This window comes from Sinohyriopsis cumingii, chromosome 18 (genome assembly GCF_028554795.1).
Source record: "Sinohyriopsis cumingii isolate HCF-2022 chromosome 18, ASM2855479v2, whole genome shotgun sequence".
NCBI classification, from domain to species: domain Eukaryota; kingdom Metazoa; phylum Mollusca; class Bivalvia; order Unionida; family Unionidae; genus Sinohyriopsis; species Sinohyriopsis cumingii.
Window position 1 is genome coordinate 20,354,019 of NC_142978.1, and position 23,270 is coordinate 20,377,288.

Here is a 23,270-nt window from a genome sequence, read left to right on the forward strand (position 1 = left end):
CAGCAGGAAAATGTAAATGAATGGATGATGCACACAGGGCCATACTGTGAACTCACTGGCCTTACTTGGTGCTGATGATGCTACATCTTCTGCCAACTTGGCTGTAATGCTGGATCTAACAACATCTGGACATTTACTGTTATAAGATTTGAAAATATTTTGTTTTAATCATAAGTAAATCCAAAAGAGCTGAAAATTCTTCATATAAATAAAACCACTCTAAAATATTGTTAAAATTTTTAATTTTCATATCAGTTTAGAGTTGAATAAGTAATAATTTTTCGGGGAAATGGAGATGACTTTCCTAAATATTTTTCACTTCAATTCACATATTTTGCTTGGAGTTAGAGATGAAAGTAGTAACATCAGCAAGTGGAAATTAAATAAACAAAACATATGTTTCTGCATTATTACTGTATTCCAAGAACTTCATTTATGAATTATTATTTAAATTTTCATAACTTGTACATTTTTATTGGCACGATACTACCAGTATAATGCTGACATGCCTTTAAACTTCTGCTAATAATAATAATGTATGGAACATTGTAGACATATTTATTTTTAAAAATTATAGTCATGAAATGATTCTCCTTTTTTATTATTTTTTCTTTCAAGTATCGCAAAATAAAAATTCATTTACCATTAAGTAGGTTTTCCTGATCTTCACAAGCTGGTCTAAACATCAGTCTCCCCAACTTTCTTCTTGTCGGTTGCCCCAGTTATTGAATGACAACTCTAGTTCTGTGTGAGTGAATATTACTTGAAGCAGTAACTTGCAGCTTAATTGCCATGCATTTTTTGGTGTTGTGTTTGTTCTAATGCAGCTACTATAATACAAATTTAAAAGACATCCATATAAAATTATTTATTAAGGTAATAAAAGCTAATATTGGAAATTGAACACAACTTTCATACCAATGAAAGAAAAAAACCTTTGAATCTTTTTGTGAAGCCAACCCTGATCTGGGCTTTAAAAAATGCATGATAATTATTGTCATTATTATTTGAATTATATTCATTTTAGTCTCTTGTTTTTAAAATGTGCTTTTTCCATGTAGAATTGTTCCAATAAGTCCAAGTCGAGAAATTATTATTCATTTTATTGCTAACATATTTGTCCCAGCAAAATGATTATACAATCTCCATGTCAACTTCATCCAGAGAAAGAGCGTAACTTTGATTTCAAATTGTGGCGTTATTCCAAGTTGTCACCCAACACCGCCACGCATTTGTTGGGTTCCCGAGTCAGGGTTACATCAGGAACAGTTGCGGTTTCATTTTAACATATTAAATTTGATAAGCATTTGAATGAGGTTAATTGTGATCAAGGTACTTGAAGCGCTGAAAAGTCAATATGGTGGAAGATAAAACTTGTTCATGATGGCGATGCCACGTTTCTTCCGTAGAAACCGGTTAAATTGGAAAGCCTTGACAATTCTTGCATTAGGAGTGGTTGCTTTATATCTATATTTTAATGTACTTGCACCGAAAGGCCTGAACGACGCCGATATTTTGAAATTTAGGCAAGAGAGATACTTAAAATATCAGAAGAATGAACCTCATAGAACTGGTCCGGGTGAAATGGGCGAGGCGGTTAATTTGGAAGGAGAAGAAAAGAAGCTGGCAGAGTCTTTGTTTGAGAAAGAGGCGTTTAATATCATAGCAAGTGATAAAATAGCCCTCGACAGGTCCGTCAGAGACGTCAGGGACGAAAGGTATACTCGTATTTTTATTATTGGCCTACCCCTACTCCTGCCAAACTAATGGTGCTTTGTAGCGTGTTCCGATGTCCACGAGAAGTCAAATTTTCAGACTTGGCAGCTGATATAGACGCTTTTTTTAAAAAAAAAACCAAATGAAAGTCACATTGCCTTAGTCTTACTTTACTTATTTTGATGTCTTTTTTTTCTAATAAATTTAAAGTCGGACAGAAGCGAATGGACCTGTTTTCAGGTTCCATTGATCTAGACCTGGTTGGAATGCAACGAAAGCCGGGAATGCAAAAATCAGTTAAGTGGATGTTTTGTTAAACAACCCCTACCCATGATCAACACGCTGTTTGTTGTCTTCCTTTCACGTTTTTTATTTTTCTTACATGACTTGTGGTGGAGAACAACCATATGAAGATATAATACATTCTGGAGTACCCGCCACAATATATGATAAGCTTATTGGATACTTGCTGCTAATTAATACATTTATTTTCACTGATCTTTGTATCTAGACTGAAAGTACAATCCCTGATCCATTGATCCATGTTATTAAATTCTTTAGAACACTCACTTTTTAATATTATTCATTGTTAGAATAGAACATTCAGTGAATGTTGACCCAGCATCTGAATGGCGCTTGTACTTAAATCTACCTTGTGCTAAAAATAGACCATAACATCATTGTATCAGGCTGCCGCCATAACGTTTTCAGACAAAGCACCGAGAGACGCTTAGTAACAAGTAGTAAATCGCGACATATATGCAAAATTTTTTTTTTTGCACTTCCCTCACTATGTAATGTTTTCAAATATTCAACTATAATATGTGAGCATGCACAGTAATAATTTTGTACATTTTATTTCTTTGTCATCCGTTTGTATTGTTTTCCAATCTTTGTTTAGTAAAACTCTCCTATGTGCATATTATATATGTATTTGTGTGTGTTTGTGATTTAGATCTTTTAATGTAGCTTTAAAAAAAATTCAGTCATATCGCTACGATGTCTGTAGTTTGGCAGTTTATAGTGATGCCTAGCACTGGGGCATAATGCCACAGACATGTAGCATGATGTCCCACCCTGCCACATTATCGCGACACTGGGTCCGACTAGTCCTAACCCTAATCTCTTAATGCTGAGCACCTGTTAGTACCATTTTTATAAGTCTTTTATATGACTCGGCCGAAGATCGAACCCACGAACTCCTGCATCCGAGGTGGATGCTTTAACCACTAGGCCACCTGAGCGGTATGTATGTATGTGTCTTAAATGAATGTGTTGAAATGAAAAATATTTATTTATATCTTCTTTGTTTTCTTTTCAGTTAGTGTTTGTGTCTAAAATATGTATTATTTTAAAGTTGGCTGTTGTCATTAGGGACACCGTTTTTTGTGTTGTTGTTTCCATGAATACATGCAGATAATTATACCTCCCGACAAAATTTAATTGTATATATCTTTTAATTAAGGAAATATATTACCCACGTAGTATAAATATAATCAACCATTCCTGCTCTTTTCTACACCATAACTCTGATGAACATAATGCATTATTATATGATGTAAACTCTCATTCAAAATTATGATTTGTTTGTAAAACAGTTAACATAAATTTACTCTATTCTTTTCTTAACTTTGTTACAGATTAACACATCAGAATCAGAAAAGGTTAATTAAATCACTAACACATAATACCAACAAAACAAACAAACAAATAATACCCTAAAACACAAATTGATGCATTGTTTTTAAATATATGGAATATCTATGCAACATTTCTAGATTATACAAGCATATCACATCAGATAAGCAGAGTGTAATTTTATGCGCTAAACAAAATGTAAGAAATGGTCACTTACTACATACACCCCTCTCTATTTAAAACATGAATCACGTATAAGAATACTTCAATGACATTATTTAATGGGTTGGGGGGCTGGCAGTTCCCTTGGAAAATGTAACTGTATATAGCTTTTAATTAAGGAAATGTATTATTCACATAGTATAAATATAATCAGCCAGTACTGTTCCCTTCAACAACAACTCTAATGAACATAATCCATTCTTATATGTTCTAAACTATCATTTAAAATTAGGATTTGTTTGTAAAACAGACATTGAAATAGACATATAAATTTTCTCTCCTCTTTTCTTAGCTTTGTTACCGATTAACACATCGGAGTCAGAAAAGGTTAATAAAATCACTAATACATAATACAACACACACACACACCAAAAAAACAACAAAACCCAAAGAAAACATCGATACATTGTTTTTAAACTTATGGAATATATATTAAACATTTCTAGATTCTACATGCATAATATGACATCAACTAAGCAGAGTGTAATTTTGTGCGCTAAACAAAATATAAGAATACTTCATCGGCTTTATTTAATGTGGTGGGGGTGGGGTTGGCAGTTCCCTTGGAATTTTCATCTCAAAATATTCAGGGTATATCTATCAGTGATGAAATGCAAGCAATTTGTGTATTATAGTGTTCTAGAAAGATTCATCAAATTTGATTATATGATTTATACAGTCTGCAGGCTTAAGCACCACTGTAACAAAATATTGGATTGCACATCTGTATTCAGATGAAAAAATTTAACATCTGGTACATGGTTTTCAGTAAGAACAATAATTCGAACAATATCATGGAAAAGAACACTGAATGCCATTACAAAGGTTTGCCATGTCCAAATGGCTTTTTTTGAAACTGATATCACTGCATGTAACGTTTCACAGGTAAAAAGTACAAGCACCATTGCAGACATATGCAGTGCTCCATCCCAAGTGAACATGAGTACTAATTATAGGTAACCAAGGCAATCCAGGCAATCTGTTCCTCATTCATAGGTCACATGCTTCACTTTGTATGTTAAGTTTATATATTTCGATACAAGTATGATAAGAATGCTATCTTCATAAGGGTAAGTGGCATACATGTGGATAAATATTATTAATTTGCTAGTTTTTAAACAACTTGAAAAAATCTTCCACCATTTCATCAATGTGATCAAAGTTTTCACAGGAAAAATATATATTTTTTTGATGAGCCTAATGAGCACTTTACTTAGAATACAGGAATTTAGAGGTGCTGCAGGCATCAGGCCATGGAAATGGGTCAGATTGAAATTCCAAGTGTTGAAACCTGACAGTATGCTGAAAACCCTGCATACATGTGTTTAAAGTCATGGAAGTTTACTAAATTATTGAGAAATTATCAATGATGCAAACCACGTCACATATGGTGTCTGAAAAAAAGACACAGGTCTGCACAAATTTGGTGACCATGTTAGTAAAGTTTTGTATATACATTTTATATCCTTGATGCATTTTGTACTTTATTTAATGCATTTAGACTACAAGGGATATGTTTTTGAGTAATTGTCACTTGTATTTTTCAGAGTGATTATCACATGCATATAATTTCTTTATTATGATGCACATTGCAGAAAGTAGAATCAAAACATCAAACAGAGAATCGTGGAGTGAATCATGGAATAGAAAATTTCCATGGACCACAAAATGATAAATCATCGCAACATTATTAGCTTTATTCACTGAAATTTGTTTACAGACTTGGCTATTTTATCAAAAGTTTCTGATGGTTTCACCTGTAGTGTCACTAGCTTGTGAGCAAGGTATCTAGTCATATAATTATATCAAGACATGTTTAAAACCAGAAACTGTGATGAAATTGATGGTAGTGGTGGAGGAACATCCAGAACTTAAGGATTTTGATCTTAAACCTGCTGTGGAGAAGTTGTTAAAATATAGTAATGAAAATAGTTAATGTTGTATGCTGTGCTGTGTTACTCAAAGTTGCTGTAAAAAAAATTGAATGGAATATGGTCATTATTTTTCTTCTTGTGCCTTGGCAAACTAATTGGTTTGAAATGAAATTGAGTTAATGAAAAATATTAAGCAAATAAAATGTAATCACCTTGATTCATTCTAGCAGCATACAAACGGCAAGGCAAAGTCATAAAGTCGTAGAGAATTGTTATTGAGGTCAGTCATAACAAACAATTGCCACTGTTCTCAAATGCCTTAGTTTTCATTCTGTAACTTTAATGCTAAATATTTCACATTGAATGAACATTAGCATATTGACACACATATATATATTGGTAACCCATCAGTTTTTCTTTTATTGGAAGGGAGAAAAATTCATTACTAGGGATCCAATGTTTAGAACTGGGACTGCAGCTTTGTCAAGGAAGGAGACCAGGAATGTGACTTTATAAATCCCTGTAAATCAATCATCATCTGAAAATTTTGATCACATTTCACAGTTTGGTTGATTGTTATCTCCACCATAGTTTACCATCACTTTGGTTGGGTTATTAGAAAAACTGTATTACTGTTGCTAGACTAAGCTACTACTGGTGGCCTAGTGGTTAGAGCACCTGCCTTGGACAAGGGAGGTTGTGGGTTTGAACCCCAGCAGAGTCATGCCAAAGACTTATAAAAATGTTACTAATAGCTGCCTTGCTGGGCGCTTAGCATGAGGAGGTTAGTGTTTGGACTGGTCGGCCTGATGTCAGGATAATGTGACTGGGTGGGACATATTGCTATATGTCTGTAGCATGATGCTCCAATGCTTGAAATAACTATAAATTCTGACACTGCAGACATCATAGCAGTATGACTGAGAAATTGTTAAAGCTATGTTAAAAATCCAAATCACACACACACACACACTAAGTTACTACCTTTTTTTGGCCCAGCAGCATTAGAATAATGGATGAAATGAATTTCTGTGCCATTTTCTATTTCAGATGTAAGAGCCTAACATATCCCAAAGACTTACCAACAGCCAGTGTAATCATAATATTTCACAATGAGGCTTGGTCGCCACTGTTACGCACAGCACACAGTGTTGTAAATCGATCTCCCCCTGAGTACCTTCATGAGGTAATTCTGTTGGATGACTTCAGTGACAGAGGTAAGTTTCTTAAGGGTATGATAAAACATGCGAAAAATATTGAACACATAAAAATCAATGAAACACCACTTTTACATCATGGTTGGGTTCCATGCAGTACCATCATACTCTGTAATGTGTCACACAATAGCAAGACATGTCAGTTAACATGTGATGAAGATGCCTGTCTAATCCTTAGACTGTATAAAGTAAGGTGGAAGGGGTAGGAATGGGTGCAAACCTACATGCCTCATTGGGGCAATTACCAACTTAGATCATTGCATGAAAGCATTAGATATAGTGAAAACACAGCGATTATATACGTAATGTTTGATTTTATGCAAAGAATCATGCATTGCACAGACATGTATAGTGTGTCATTATGGTATTCATTCTTGCCAAGTGATCTTTTTGCACCCCTAACAATGAATCCATAATAATTTCATCAAATTATGCCCATAGAATTATGCATTTTAGTCCTTCCAGCACAGATCAAGATGTGTATGAATTTAGTATCTATAAAAAAATCCGTGTTCAGTTGGAGAGATTTCTTTTTTCAGTTACAGTTTAGTATAATATACATATCATGTATATGTGTCAAAATAGTTATTAAGCAGTGTTTGTGAATTTCAGAAAACTAGAAGCCCCCATTCATATACTTGCACAAATTAAACTTATTAAGTTATTACTGCACTTATCTAGAGATATACATCAGGGATAGCCTTTATTGTTTTCTGACTCTAAAAACCAATTTTTACTGTTAGGCCAAGAAAAAAATGTTTCTGTTGCACTGGCTTTGAAAAAGGTAGGCAGGTAACTTTTTTAAAATATTGTATGTATATATTTAATGTGACTTTTGGTTATTTTATTTGTGATTTGTTTTTTGTACCATAAGGGAAGAAAGTGCTAGGGTCAGCTGTGTTAAACAGGGATGGTCAGCCAACCAGAAGCAGACATATTTTTCATTTGATCTTATAATTCTTTATAATATACTGTGATCTCAAAATTAATTCTTTGCTTCTGTGTCAAAAAAACATCAAATCAACAGTTTTAATGAAACATGTTGCCAAGTGTGAACATAGGATATACTCAGTGAGCTATACTGACTTGGCAAACTTGTTCTGCAAGTTGCTCATGCTGCATGGAAAGCAAGTTGTCATACCTATATTGATGTGTTTTGGGAATGTAAAGCAGTCATTAAGAGATAGAAGTAGGGAGATGGCAGGCAGTGGGACTGTGCATTTCCATTAGGTCCTCACCAAGCATCCTGGCTGGTAGAGGGAAGATTCAAAATATAAGTAGGAAAGCAGAGATGTAGTGTCAAATTCAGAAACAGTGAAGAGTGTTCATTTGTGACCACATTTGTTCTTATTTTGTGAAGAATACATACATACATGAGACCACTGCTATAGAAGACCACCTGTCTTAAGAGACCAGGTTCTCCTTACAGAATTATTGGTTATATTTTGTTTTGACCTGTCATGAGAGCCCATCAGTCCTGAGATATCATTATTTCTTGGCAGAAGAGGTGGTCTTTCAAGACAGGTTTCACTGTCTCAGTAACCACTGTAGTTTGAATGTATGGAATACTATGTTGTAAAGACAACTGTTCATGTGCCCTCATGTACATGTTATAGGGGTTCTTTCTAACTAGTTTATAAATGTATTAGCCCACCTAATTATATTAAAGTTTTAGAAATAAAAAATGTAAATATCTTGTTTAAATGGTATTTGAATTATTGTTTTACCTATTTGCAACCACATTACTGTAATTTAGGTACTCGTATCAGTTAAATTTCATTATATTGTATAGTTTCTGCTGTGCTTTTTAAGAAAGGTCTTATGGTCAAAATGCAAGTATGAATACACTACATGTGAATCTGATATATTCATACATTGCAAAATATGTTTATAATATACATACAGCACAGGTAATTTTATGCTTGAAGATAAAGTGCCACCTGACCCCACTATCACATCATGGTTGCAATCCATAGAACCTGACCATGTTATTCACTGAACCATACTATATTCAATCAATTCACTTAGCTGAAGAAAATGATGCATGTATATAAAGAATGGGGGGTGGAGGAGTGTAATAGAAGCAGGTGCAAAAATATCAGCTTTTAATTAAATGAAGACAAAACTATTTTGAAATACACTTGTATATTGACAACTTCCATTTGTATAGATCAGTCCATAATGTGTTAAGTACTGTACATGTATATGAAAAATACATGAATTTGAGTAAAGATCACATGTTATAAAATTCATGTATCATTTACACCCTGTTTGAAAACAAGTAACAAATATATCAAACAATGGTAGTCCTCAAAAATGAATGTTGTTACTGGCTACAGCTATTTGCAATTTATGAAACTAAAAATAGATACCTTTCCATAGCACAATAAGTTTTTTGACTCCTAAGCTACTGACCTTTTCCTACGGCTTTTATCAAGAGGAATGATGTATGGACTGGAGTGAGCCACATGATCAACTGAATGTTGATCATGTGACAGATTCATTCAGTACAGTGGCATGAGTTCCAATCCAGAATTACGGCTCACTACTGCCCCCACCCTCCATAATTTTAATAGCTTTTATCTTTCTCCTTTTGGAAAGGTTGAAAACTTAGGATGTATTGGCTGGTCATATCAACATGGATTTGTACTAAATGATTTATTGTGATGTCTAGTTAGTCTTATGATGAAAATGGTCCTGGTCTGGGGTTCAATATGACCACCCCAGTGGGCATCTTGAAATTTTTGCTATGCATATAGCTAGCTACTCTGCCTACATGGAAGGTCATATATGACCATGGGGTTTTCCCTAAAGGTTTTTGATATCTAGTTGGTCCTAGATAAAAATGGTGCAGATCCAAAGTCCATTATGGCAGCCATCTTGAAACTCTTATTACAAGCCCATCAGAACAGAAAGTTATATTTACATGGGATTTTCACTAAAAGACTTCTTATGATATCTGGGTGAACTTTAATAAATATGGTGCCAATCTTTAATCCATTATGGTCACCACACAGTAGTAATCTTGAGAATCTTGTTATCACTACTACTTCAGAATAAGGTTTTCACTGAGAGACTTATTAAGGTCCTCAAGAAAATGGTGCCAAATGTCAATCTGACATCCTCTATGGCCATCACAGCAGCCATCTTGAAAATCTTTTTATTGCTACTCCTTCTGAACACAAAGTCCTATTGACATGGGGTTTTCATCAAAAGACTTCTTATGATGTATGCTTGGTTCTAAATGAAATTGGTGTTTATCTGGGGCCTAATATGTCTGCCACAATCACCAGTTTGAAAAACTTCTTGTCACTGCTTTTGAAGGAATGGGGGCCACAGGTGAAAGAATGTCATTAAGATGATTACCTATGCTGATCACCGAGATCTCACCTATCTCTATGTTGATTCAAGTCTCAGGTTCAGTCTGTGTGGTTATGTGAGAAAGCTTGTCAGTAGCTTCCTGTGAGATAGTGGTTCTTCCTGGGATTTTAAAGGGCTCTAACTGTACTGGATGTACAGGCTGCCATGTATAGCCTATCATGATGGAATGCATGATGGCCTACAGGTGTTTTATGTTTATACAAAACATCATTACGTGAATACTAGAAGCTTTTTGTTGATGTACCACCTAAGAAAATGTCTGACTTGTTATGCTGTGTTAATTATGGCTTATTATGGAATAGTTCATCCTTGTATTCATTTACATTAGCCTGTAACTTGGTAACAGTTGGAGAGGTTGTTGCATTTCATAAATCAGGTCAAGGTCATGGCAAGGGTAAATGTCATTCTTTGACATGCAGCCTTGACTAGTGTAAAGCTCTGGAACCACTAAAGATGTTTTAATAAAACTTTAGCCAATCATATATTATGAATAGGTCGTGTGTCATATATTGTAACTATGCCCCATACCAGGAGATAATTGTCAGGGTAAGGGAAAATACAATTCTATGATTTATATCCTTGTCCCGAGTATAACAATTGAATCACCGGAGATATTATGTATAGTTAGTTTGTTGCCCTGGCTTAATGTCAAGGCAAGGGTGAGTGTAATTCTGTGACTTTTGCATGTTGACTCCTTGGCTGGAGCATAACTATTGAACCACTGAAGATATTTCAGTAAAACACCCCATGCCTGATGATCAGAATCACAGCAATGGAAAATATATGACTTGCATCCATGTAACTTTTAAATCAATGATGCTATTAATGAATGTTTATCCTTTTAGCAAACAAATATAAATTCAGGAGTGTATGGCGTGGAACATACAATTTTTCTACACTAAAGATTTCATGATCTTTCTGGTACTTTTTCTACTCTGAAGATTTCATTATTTTTGGTACTTCTACTATACTTAAGATTTCATTATCTGTTTGGTACTTTTACCGCATTAAAGATTTTATCATCTTTTTGGTACTTTTTACACTGAAGATTTCATCATCTTTTTGGTACTTTTGCTACATTGAAGATTTCATAATCTTTTTGGTACTTTTTCTACACTAAAGATTTCATCATATTTTGGGTGCTTTTTCTTTACTAAAGATTTCCGAGTGGACGAGTTGTCTGAAGCCCTCTCTGTTACGGATCACTGCCATCTCACCTCTGTCTGCGTGTGTTTGAGTCTAGGATTTGGCCAATGTGGTTATGTGAGAAAGCTTGCCAGTAGCTTCTCGTGAGTCGGTGGTTCTTCCCGGGGTTTTCCTGGGTTCTTCCTCCACCATTTATACTGGCCGCCATGCATAGCCTATCGTTTACTGAAAAATGGCGTTAAACCCCACAACAACAACAACAACAACATGATCTTTTTAGTACTTTTTCTACATTAAAGATTTTATTATCTGTTTGGTAGTTTTACTGCTGTTACAAGCCAATGCTCTTAAAATAAGTAACAGAAAAGAGTGAAGACAACAAGCTTTGTAAAATTTAACAAATAATTTATTTCCCTAGAATACAATGAGAAGAATAGAACTTATGGTATTTCGAATTAAATCCAAAAATAATCAAGAATTAAAGACACAAGTTCTAGTAATAAAAAGTCCTGTATGAAACTTAATTCAAGTCTCAATGAGATCCAGAATTAAAGGCAATGATGTGTCTGTTATATCCTATGAAGTACTGATGTGTCAACAGTCTCTTGTTGAATCACAGAAATATTATTCTAGGTTTGAATTCATTATAAATTCCAATGAATGTCTTTATCCAAGAATTTTTTCATAGCACTTTTGTATTTCCAGAGAAAATAATCACTTAAATAATTTGAAGAAAATAAAATTCAGCCCAAACTGGTCACAACATAGTAAAATTTAAAGTGCTAGATGTTAAAGCACGACTGGTAAAATCCTTACAGTCACAAGGTAATATAGTTCTCTGATTGACTTCAGGTCACATTAGTATTTTCTAAAAACAACCATTACCTAATGGAAAATAACCTTCTAGATCGATCATAATGACCCTTGTTTACTTAAAACACAATAACCTATAGGGGCCCCGAGTGGCTGAGCGGGCTAAAGTGCTCTCCATCACGGATCACTGCCATCTCACCTCTGTCTGCATGGGTTCGAGTCTCGGGCTCGGCAAATGTGGATATGTGAGAAAACTTGCCGGTAGCTTCTCATGAGTCTGTGGTTCTTTCCAGGGTTTTCCCAGGTTCTTCCTCCACCATTAATACTGGAAGCCATGTATAGCCTACCTTGTGATGAAAAATGGCATTAAACCCTATAACAACAACACCAATAACCTATAAAATTCACATGGGAATCTCCAGAACCCTGACCCTGATCAACATATTCACAACTTCTTGTTTACCTGAATAATAATTTAGTTAATAAACTCATACACATAGAGTATAATGAAGCTATTTTTAGTTGTTTACATACATGAAATCAATAAAATAAAAAATGTCAATCAGGTCAAGCAGAAATGAGTTTTGGACAAGGTCAAGTCCAGCAACCAATGTTAGATTCCAATAACATGTGATGAAATAAAAAGAATTAAAACTAACAGACAAACAATTTAAATTAAAAATACATAACTCTACACCAAAGGTTTCATCATCTTTTTGGTACTTTTACTACACTGAAGATTTCATCTTTTTGATATTTTTTCTACAATTAAAATTTAATGATCTTTTTGGTACTTTTACTACACCAAAGATTTCGTTAACTTTTGGGTACTTTTTTACACTAAACTTTTTGTCATCTTTTGGGTAATTTTTCTACAGTAAAGATTTTGTCATCTTTTGGGTAATTTTTCTGTAGTAAAGATTTTGTCATCTTTTGTGTACTTTTTCTACAGTAAAGATTTTGTCATCTTTTGGGTAATTTTTCTACAGTATAGATTTCACCTTTTAGGTACTCTTTCTACATTAAAGATTTCATCATCGTTTTGGTGTTTTTTCTACACTAAAGGTTTCATTATCTTTTGGGTACTCTTGTTACGATAAAGATTTCTTCATATTATATGAGGGGCCCCGAGTGGTCTAATGTGATTTCCGTTACAGATCACTGCCATCTCACCTCTGTCTGCGTAGGTTTGAGTCTCGGATTCGGCCAATGTGGGTATGTGAGAAAGCTTGCCAGAAGCTTCTTTATGGTTGGTGGTTCTTTCCTGGGATTTCCCAGGTTCTTCCTCCACCATTATTACTGGCCGCCATGTATAGCCTGTCGTGTGCTGAAAAATGGCATTAAACCCCACAACAGCAATACAACATCATATTATCTGTACTTTTTCTACATTAAAGATTCATCTTCTTTTGGTACTCCTATACTTGCAAGAACTGAAATTTGAAAACCCATTAATATCTCAGACTTTACAGAAACATAATTTGCTCATGTAATAGAAAATGTATTCAGTGCTGTTTTCTACCTAGTCGCATTCTTAATAAAGGTAATGAATGGGCAGGTAAAGCAGCCAAAGCTGCACTCGATTCAACAATGATTGGATAGAAGATTTTGTTTACTGACTTGAAATTTTACATTAATTAGCATTTTCTTTATTCATCATACAATCTAGAACGTGTACTTGTTGGAGTTATCTGCCAGATCAAATTGGTATTGAAGGTAATGAAAGGACAGGTAAAGCAGCACTGAATGCACTCATGCCTGGTTGGAAGATTCCGTATATTAACTTGAAATATTATATTAACTGGCATTTTCTTCATTGGTCATAGTCTCTAAAATATACTCAGTGCAGTTACTTGCCTGGTAATTTCCATGTCCATGACTCATTCATGTCATATTTAACCAAACACTTGCTGTTACACCCTAATCAATCAGACTTTAGACAGAACCATTCCTGTGAGACTGCCTCGATCTCCCTAACTGATAAATGGCTTCATGCACTTGACCAAGGTAGAATAATAGGATCTGTATTTATAGATTTCAGGAAAACTTTTGACATGGTGGATCATGAAATCCTTTTGAAGAAACTGAAAATCTACCAGTGTGATGAAAGAACAATTAGATGGTTTACTTCTTACTTAAGTGAGAGAACACAACATGTTTACATAAATAAGGTTCTGTCTGAACCTGAAACAATTAGATATGGAGTACCACAAGGCTCAATTCTAGGTCCATTACTATTCATTTTATTTATTAATGACCTACCACTTTTACTAAGAGACTCAATATCATCTACAGATTTCTATGCAGATGACACAACATTGTCAGACATCCAAAATACAAAGCATGAACTTGAAATTTCTTTACAGAATGCCCTAAACAAACTGGAAAATTGGTGCATATGCAATGGCATGGTGGTAAATACTGGTAAAACTAAAATTTTACTTATCTCAACACGGCAAAGAAGGACAAATCTTGATAGTGATGAACTATGATATGGAAGGATACAAATTTGCAAATGGTCTGTCATGATAGACTACTTGGTGTTCTGGTAGATAATAACCTATCATGGACTGAACATATCAGTAAAAAAAGTCAATTCAAGTTTATGGCTTCTCAGTAGGATAAGACATTTTCTCCCTGAAAGGCACAGAAAACTATTTTATAACAGTTACATACAACCCTATTTGGACTACTCTAATACAGTATGGGGTAATTCAGATGATAAAAACAGCAAAGCTGGCACATCTTCAAAAAAGAGCATTTGGGCTAATATCAATCCAGAAAGAAAGCAAGGAAAATTTAGCTGGTAGGTTAAAAATACTACCTATTAAAGACTGAATCTGTTTGAGAAAAGCCAAATTAATGTACAGGATATCTCATAATAGTGCTCCTGAATATTTACAATCACTATTCCAGTATAGGCTACCTGGTAATACTCCCCACCTGTGATCCATGTCTACCAAACAGTATAAAATTCCCAAACCAAATGAGTTATGTAAAAAAAGTTTCCAATACTCTGGAACTCTGCTCTGGAATAGTATTCCATTTGAGATTAGAAATGCCCACTCTATTTCCTTCTTCCAAACCCAGTATATCCAATGGCTTCAGAGATGCAGCTAAAATAAATAAATTCATTTGAATGAAGGCCTCAAGGTAGATTAGGTTTTAGCTAATTGTGTTACCCTCTTTAAATAAGGTCATTATTATTATTATTATTATTATTATTATTATTATTATTATTATTTCTACAGAATTATGGCATCTTTACCTTTTACATTTAATCATATAGTGCTTCTATTTTACATTCATTTGGGTGGGTTAATGTTCCAAAAAATTGTATGCAGTTCATTTTTACATTTTTAAAACTGTAATTTTAACTGGTACCATACATGTATATAGCCCTTAATTGAGCTGCTGTATCATTAAACACACACAGACAGAGCAGTAGCTGGTATAGACCCCAAAAACTGTGTGGCCTATGCAATGCCCTATTGGATAACCAGCACAGAATAATGTTATCTAGGCAGAATCATGCTAGTCTCGACTGCCATGGTTCCAAACGTAAGGAAGCGACCCAAATCGGGCTTGCAGGTGGTCTACAGTAGTGTTATGATGGGTCATCAAAACAAATATTAATCTTTTTCTGTTTCTTAAATGCTGAAAAATAGCCAGGGGGTATTGAGGTCCAATTGCTAGCCGATTTTGGGTCACTGCCAAAAGAATTTATGAAGCATTGCCTTTTTGCATACTGACCACAATATGATATACTTTAGTTTTAGTTCAGATTTTAATAAAATAACATTAAGAAAGATTGAGGGGCCCCTGAGTAGCCGAGTGGTCCATAGTGATCACCATTTTGGATCACTGCCATTTCACCTTTGTCTACATGGGCTTGAGTCCCGGGTTCTGCTAATGTGGGTATGTGAGAAAGCTTGCCATTAGCTTCTTGTGGGTTGGTGGTCATTCCCAGGGTTTTCTCGGTTCTTCCTTCACTTGTTCTTTCTGTCACTATGTATAGCCGATCTTATGCTGAAAAATGGCATTAAACTCCAGAACAACTACAAAATATTGACAAGCACTACATGAATGTAGTTCAGATAGTTGTCATTTTATAAAACAAATGTTACCTTCAGGGTCCTATATCAGCTTATCAGGTTTTAAAAACATTTACTTCTTGTTTATTGATTACTTAGAGTGAGATTGAATGGCAGACAGTTCAGGTTCACTCAACATTTTTATTTCATGGAACAGTTGTTAAAAACAAAATCAATACAACAAGAATATATACAACCAAATGCCTTTAATGTAACAATATGCATGTAATGGGTGTGTATTCAACCAGACACTTGTATTGTAAAAGGAATATAGCATCATGTTTGGTACACTGTAAACTTCATGTACATGTCACAGATGTTGCAAAATTGTATGTGTCCAATTAGTGGAGCCTATCCTATTTTTATGCAAAATTGTATGTGTCCAATTAGTGGAGCCCAGCCTATTTATGCAAAATTGTATGTGTCCAATTAGTGGAGCATTGCCTATTTATGCAAAATTGTATGTGTCCAATTAGTGGAGCCTAGCCTATTTATGCAAAATCAGACAATAACTGTCCAGTATCTAGCTTTGAACTTGTCAGTATTTAAAGGAGCATTAATAGTATGTGTATAGTAACTATACGTTTGCAAAGTTTGTGACTTTTGGTTTTTTGCAACTGCGGTGTGCACTGTGTCTGGGGGCTAATGAAAATGTGCATATTTGACTAAGGTAGTGGGATCAGAGATAAAACACAATAAAATAATACAGTATACCAATCAGGGCATTCTTTGACTTAACTACAGGAATATTTAGAGATGGATGGGAGGTGTGTGTCAACTGAACCTTTGTTTAAAATGCCATGTACACTTTTAAATGAAAAACAGAAACATAACCATTTTAAGAAAAACTATATAACCAGTCTTATATAACCAGTCAGCAAAAATGTAATGCTCCAAGACAATAATTCTCTATTTGTTCTGGTATATATCTGTGGATTAATGTAATAAAATGTCAGCAATACAGACACCATTTCTTTAGAATTTTGATCAGATGGACTAATGAAGTGTCCCCTATAAAATCTGTACAAATTTAACTTCTATCAGAAAAAAACAGTATTTCAGATAAAGTCCATGTCTCTCAATGGGTCAATGACAATTAACATTCTGCTGTACATGTTATTAATTTGCACATCACTAATGTAGATCAGTCTTGCTGGCCAGTGTCCTCAATCCCCCCACCTTTTTGCAGTCAGCATGGTTAGTGATATCTCTGGTCATGAATATATATATTGTCCACATACGCTGTTAATTTTGTAAAATTGTTTACAATAAGAAGAATAATTATTTTAATATTGTATAATACAAATCAAAATGTTTATTATTATTATTATTATTTTTATTATTGTTATTATTATTATCATTATTATTGTCCTGCTGGAAAAAGTTGGTAAAGTTCGGTATTAATCATGCTGTCCATTTATATATCAATCTGTCCATCAACAATGTAGTTTCCACAAGATGAATGGGAATTATTGGATTTGAATCAGATTTGGAATGTAGCTTTTATATGACCTCAAAGACATTATTTCCAACCTTCTTTGTTAACATTTAGGGAGAGTTATGGCCCATAATTGCCTGTCTGCCTAATGTTTATTTTCACTGCTTAGCTTTACTAAGAAATGATGGATTTTAAAGAAATTTGCTTTACAGCTCTCAATTGATGAGACTTTGAATGTGTTCGAGTTCAGTTGTTTTTGGAGTTGTGCCCCCTGATTTTTTAGAGCTGCTCCCCCGATTGTTCTCCACACTTTGGTTTGTAGAATAACTTAACCAAAGTATGGTGGATTTCAACCAAAATTTGGCATGCAGCTTTCTGTTGATGAGAACTTGAATTTGTTCAGTTTCTAGAATTTCATGTTATTATTTATAGCATCCAATCCCCATGGTTGCTCAACCTCACGATTTGTTAAACTGCATAACTTTGCTGAGGTTTCTTAGGATTTCATCTAATTTAGCATTGGGCTTTACATTAATCAGACCTTGAATGGCTTTGATTTCCAGCATTTTATTACATTATTTACCAGAGATGTATCCTCCACTTGCCGACCCCATGAGATTTCTGTAGGATAACTTTATCAATAATTTTTGGATTAAAACCAGATTTGATAATTATGTATATGATGTTAAATTAGTTTAATTTTATAATTGCACAATATCATTTAGTGGAGTTATGACCCCTGATTTCAATCTTGCTGACTTTGTTTTTTCGCAGCATAAATTAACCAATTATCTTTATTTAATTGGACCAAATATAGCATGTACATTGATATCGATAAGGTGTTCAGCTAGTTTGATTTCTAGCATGCCACAACAGGTTATGACCCCTCGATTATCTGCTTTATCAATGATTATTGGATTGCAACCTAATCCGCAATGCAACTTTACACCAATGGGACCTATAAAAGAATTTCATTTCCAGCTTTCCATGTTTTGATCTAGAATTGGTACGGCCCTGGTTTCCTTTCCTTCAGACTTTGGTTTCTGCAAATTAAATTACTTTATCAAGGATTGTTGGATTTTTACCATATATGAGCTGGTGCTTGATATTGTTGAGATCTTGTTACACCTTATATGCCAGTACTCACATAAGAGTTGTGTCTTACATGTAACAAAGAAGAGCATAGACCCTGATCTTCTGTCACATAATGAGCTGGCAGATCATGTTATATTTTTCGTTCTTCTAATAATTACTCCTTACCAACTACATAGACCCAGTTCTACAGGTGTAGTGTCTGATGGAAGAGTGGGTTTATTTTGTTTACAGTTGGATACAATTTATAATTGTGTATATATGGTATCTAGAATTAATTTTATGTCATTATATGAAGCAGTTAATATTATCACCTCATAATCCACATTCGTCAAATGTTTTTTTCCAAAACAAATTCTTCTCTTTAAGGCCCTTTGGTATAATTAGTCAAAGTTTAATCACAGTCCTATTGGATGCACCGATCACTAATAGTTATTATTATTATTATTATTATTATTATTATTATTTATTAATATTATCACATAGTCTGTACAGTTTGCCTACAGTGCATGCAGTTTCATATTTTTGATATACACATGAACATATCACTTTATGTGATTCTGATTGGTCCAAATAAGCCCACGAAATTATTATGCAGTATTCTTTTTACTGATTGGTTGTGATTGTGGGAAGACTTTTTAACCCCACCTTCTGGAATTTTTTGTTTTCAGTGAACACTTTTGGCAGCCATTTTTTTATTCACAATGTAATGTTTAGTTGCGATGTCGAATTTAAATGTAAACACTGTCATTGTGTTATTTAGGCCAACTGAAACTGGTGCTGTGCACCATATCAGACTGTGAAATCACACGCATTGGACATTTTTTTGTTGACAAATGTTTTGTCTTTTGTAAAATGTTTTGTTTATTTGGATGGACGCTTATTCTTTGATTTATAGAACTTATCAAAAATGTATAATATACTTTTACTATTTCAGCTTCGTTTGGGACTAGTTTTTATGCACAACAAATGAATGGTACAGCGTCTGTCAGAATCAACAAAATTATTTGTTCTTCTTTCTATCTAAATAATTTCTGTTGAAATAAACTATGCGATAAAAAGAATCTCAAATGGGTAATGATTTAATATTAAATTTATGAAACTTGTTAAATAATGTCCAGCTTTTGCTAGTCAAGGCTCGCAAAACTGGACATTATTCAACTCATTTCATGAATTCATTATTAAATTGTTACCCATTTGAGATCCTCTATTTATGTTTATTATTATATCATTTATTCAGTGCACTAGATAAGTCTGGTGGCCTACTTGTTAGAGTGTCCGCCTCAGATGTGGGAGGTCACGGGTTCAAACCCCAGCCAAGTCATGCAAAAGAACCTATAAAAATGGTACTAGCAGGTGTCATGCTAGGTTCTCAGCATTAAGAGTTAGTGTTAGGACTGGTTGGCCTGGTGTCAGGATAATGTGACTGCGGCATGATGCCCCAGTGCAAGACATCACTATAAATTGCCACACTGCAGACATGATAGCAGTATGACTGAAAAATTGTTAGCTAGAATAAAAATCCACAACACAGACAGACAGACACACAATAAGCTCTGTTTTATGATAGCACATTAAATCCATGTACACTATACTCTAGATTCAAGTGCCTGATGTTCTATGCATGCTAGAAATGTTAGCTCTTGATCATTGTGAAAACATTCAAAGACTTATCATCCACACAGACAGACAGACAGACACACAATAAGCACTGTATTTGCACACATGTATTTTACACATTTTAGGATATATAATAACTTCTAAGTACATGTATGTACCCTGTTGTATGATAGCACATTAATGTTAGCACTTGATCATTGTGAAAACATTCAGACAAAGACATATCATCCAATACACCCTCAACTTGTCTTGGTCACTAAGAAGTTTGATGAATTCAGAAAGAATCAATCAGCATTTTGATGATCGGGACTCAGCCATGTAGTTAAGCTTTATATTTTGCATTGTTCACAAAATACCCCATCAAATTTTTAAAAATGCAATTAGTTTGTAAAATAACCAATTTGTTAAATTCATATTGAAAGTTCTGGTAAATAGTTTAGATGTAAAACATAATTAAAAAAATATAGACATAATACCTATTACCGGTACATGATAAGAATTATCCATTCACATTAAATGATGATTATCTAATACTGGTAAATTTTGTAAATGGTTGGATTCCCCCCCCTTCTCATCTTTAAGATCTAGTGTGCAAAATTTGGACTGCATATATGCTAAGTTTCATATTAAATTTAAAATAAAATGTTTGTAAATGTCAATGTAATTAAAAAATATTCATGTGCATAGAAAGAGGGCTAGATGGCAGGTTTCACTATATTCCTACACTTGACACTTAACTGTGTATAAGATATTGAAATTATCCTTAACTCCATGATTGAGTATTCCTTTACATATACATCTGTGGTAATTAAAGACTAAGTTTGCATAATTATGCATATGAACAACAATTGATGTATATTACATTGTAATAATATCATTATCATACATATTTTTCTAGAGGGCCTTGGTGAAAAGCTATTAAACTATGTATCTGAGACATGGCCAGATGGCGTTGTACGTGTAGTCAGGACGAAAGAACGGAGTGGGCTCATTAGAGCTCGGCTAGCTGGAGCCAGAGCTGCCACTGGGGACGTTCTGATCTTTCTGGATTCTCACTGTGAGGCTGGACCTGGATGGTAAGCAAGAGTCTCAAGAAGGTTCATATCTACTCCACTTTGCATATACTGTTTGATACGGTAGTTATTGTGCCTAATTATTGTTTGGTGGTACTGAAAAAGGGTTCTAAAATCTTTTTAGGTATCTGCCAATTTAAATTAGCACTTTTTATATAATGATGGCTGCATTTTCAAATGCACAAAGAAAATCATTTTTCCTTGACAAACTATTGATAATGTTGTATTACATTTAATTTTGTTGAATAATAGTACGCTCAAAATTTGAAAGCTTGGTGCTTAGAGAAAAATTATTCAGATGCAGGCCCAGGGATGGTCACTTTACGAAATTATAAACCGTGAATTAAATTCCACAAGCCCGGACTGCAATTCCATGTACCAAAATGGGTACTATTTTTTAAATATTATTTGTTACAGTGTTGCAATTGCCGTATATTAAATAGGAATGGGAATAAAGAAAATCTTATAAATTTCATTGGTGTTTATTCAGATCACAAAATATTTCTTGTAAAGCAATGTTTTCCTCCATGTCCTAGTGTCACGCACTGTCCAATTTTTCTGTCAGTTGCTGTGTAATCAGTGGATTAGAAACGTTGATGTTGATTAGCATATGAAACATGTCCTGTTGTTTATGTTTTCTTCTTACACTTTTAATGTTTTTTATAGGTGCGACTATGTTTGATCAGTGTTGCAATGCTTATTTCAGGTGTTTCTGCCAAAATATTTTTTGGTCAGTCTTTCCTTTTTATCTGACCTAGACCAAAGGACAGCCAATTTTTAATCAAAGACTTGAAAGCCATCTTTGACCACATTTGATCCTGTTATTGCTGATAACACTTGAAAAAGCCTTCTGCATTTGGCCTAAACTCTCCAGATTGCAACAATAGAGGTACACTGCAATCCATGAACAGCTTGTTTTGTACTTGTTAGCCTTAATCAGATTGCTCAGCCATGTATCATTACAGTGGTTGCTGTGGCTGTTGAAATACAGCCATGTATCATTACAGTGGTTGCAATGGCTGTTGAAATACAGCCATGCATCATTACAGTGGTTGCAATGACTGTTGAAATACAGCCATGTATCATTACAGTGGTTGCTATGGCTGTTGAAATACAGCCATTTATCATTACAGTGGTTGCAGTGACTGTTGAAATACAGCCATGTATCATTACAGTGATTGCAATGACTGTTGACATACAGCCATGTATCATTACAGTGGTTGCAGTGACTGTTGAAATACAGCCATGTATCATTACAGTGGTTGCAATGACTGTCGGAACATTCAAATTTTCAACTCCCAGGTAGACAGGTTCTAGCTCATAACTGTAATGCATGTATAGAATGCATAAAAGCATAAATTTCATATCTTTTCTTCTATTTTCAATTTTTTTTCCTAAAGTCTTAATTTTTAAAAGTGATAGATTTCAACTATAAAACAGTATGTGCTGTATATAGCCTGAGAAAATGGTATTTTGTCCTTCCATTAGTAGAAGCACATATGTCAAACCAAGTGAGCATTAATTGCAGGTTACCCAGGGGGGCCCCGAGTGGCCATGTGGTCTAAAGTGCTCTCTGTTAAGGATCACTGCTATCTCACCTCTGTCTGCGCCAGTTCGAGTCTCAGATTCAGCCAATGTGGGTATGTGAGAAAGCTTGCCAGTAGCTTCTCGTGGGTCAGTGGTTCTTTCAAGGGTTTTCCCGGGTTCTTCCTCCACCATTAATACTGGCCACCATGTATAGCCTATCGTGTACTGCAAAATGGCGTTAAACCCAACAACAACAATAGGTTACCCAGGCAATCTGTTCCCAATTCATGTCAAATGCTTTGCTTTGAGCACAAAGTTTACAACTTTTGATAGAAGTACAGTCAGTATGCAGTCTTCATAAGTGTAATGGGCATACATGGCGATAAATATTAAAAATGTACTAATCTTTCACGAACTTG

General features: G+C 34.4%; 1 protein-coding gene across 2 annotated transcripts in view; it reads left to right on the forward strand.

Moving 5' to 3' along the window:
* Positions 1-1,266: 1,266 nt before the first annotated feature.
* LOC149776188 (putative N-acetylgalactosaminyltransferase 9) overlaps positions 1,267-23,270 on the forward strand; it is an 88,479-nt gene continuing 66,475 nt past the window's right edge. For both annotated transcript variants that reach the window (XM_089942501.1, XM_089942502.1), the window contains exons 1-3: positions 1,267-1,718; positions 6,501-6,667; positions 21,150-21,327. In XM_089942501.1, coding sequence (XP_089798627.1) covers positions 1,381-1,718; positions 6,501-6,667; positions 21,150-21,327 — 683 coding nt within the window. In that variant the 5' untranslated portion in view covers positions 1,267-1,380. The remainder of the gene's footprint in view (positions 1,719-6,500; positions 6,668-21,149; positions 21,328-23,270) is intronic.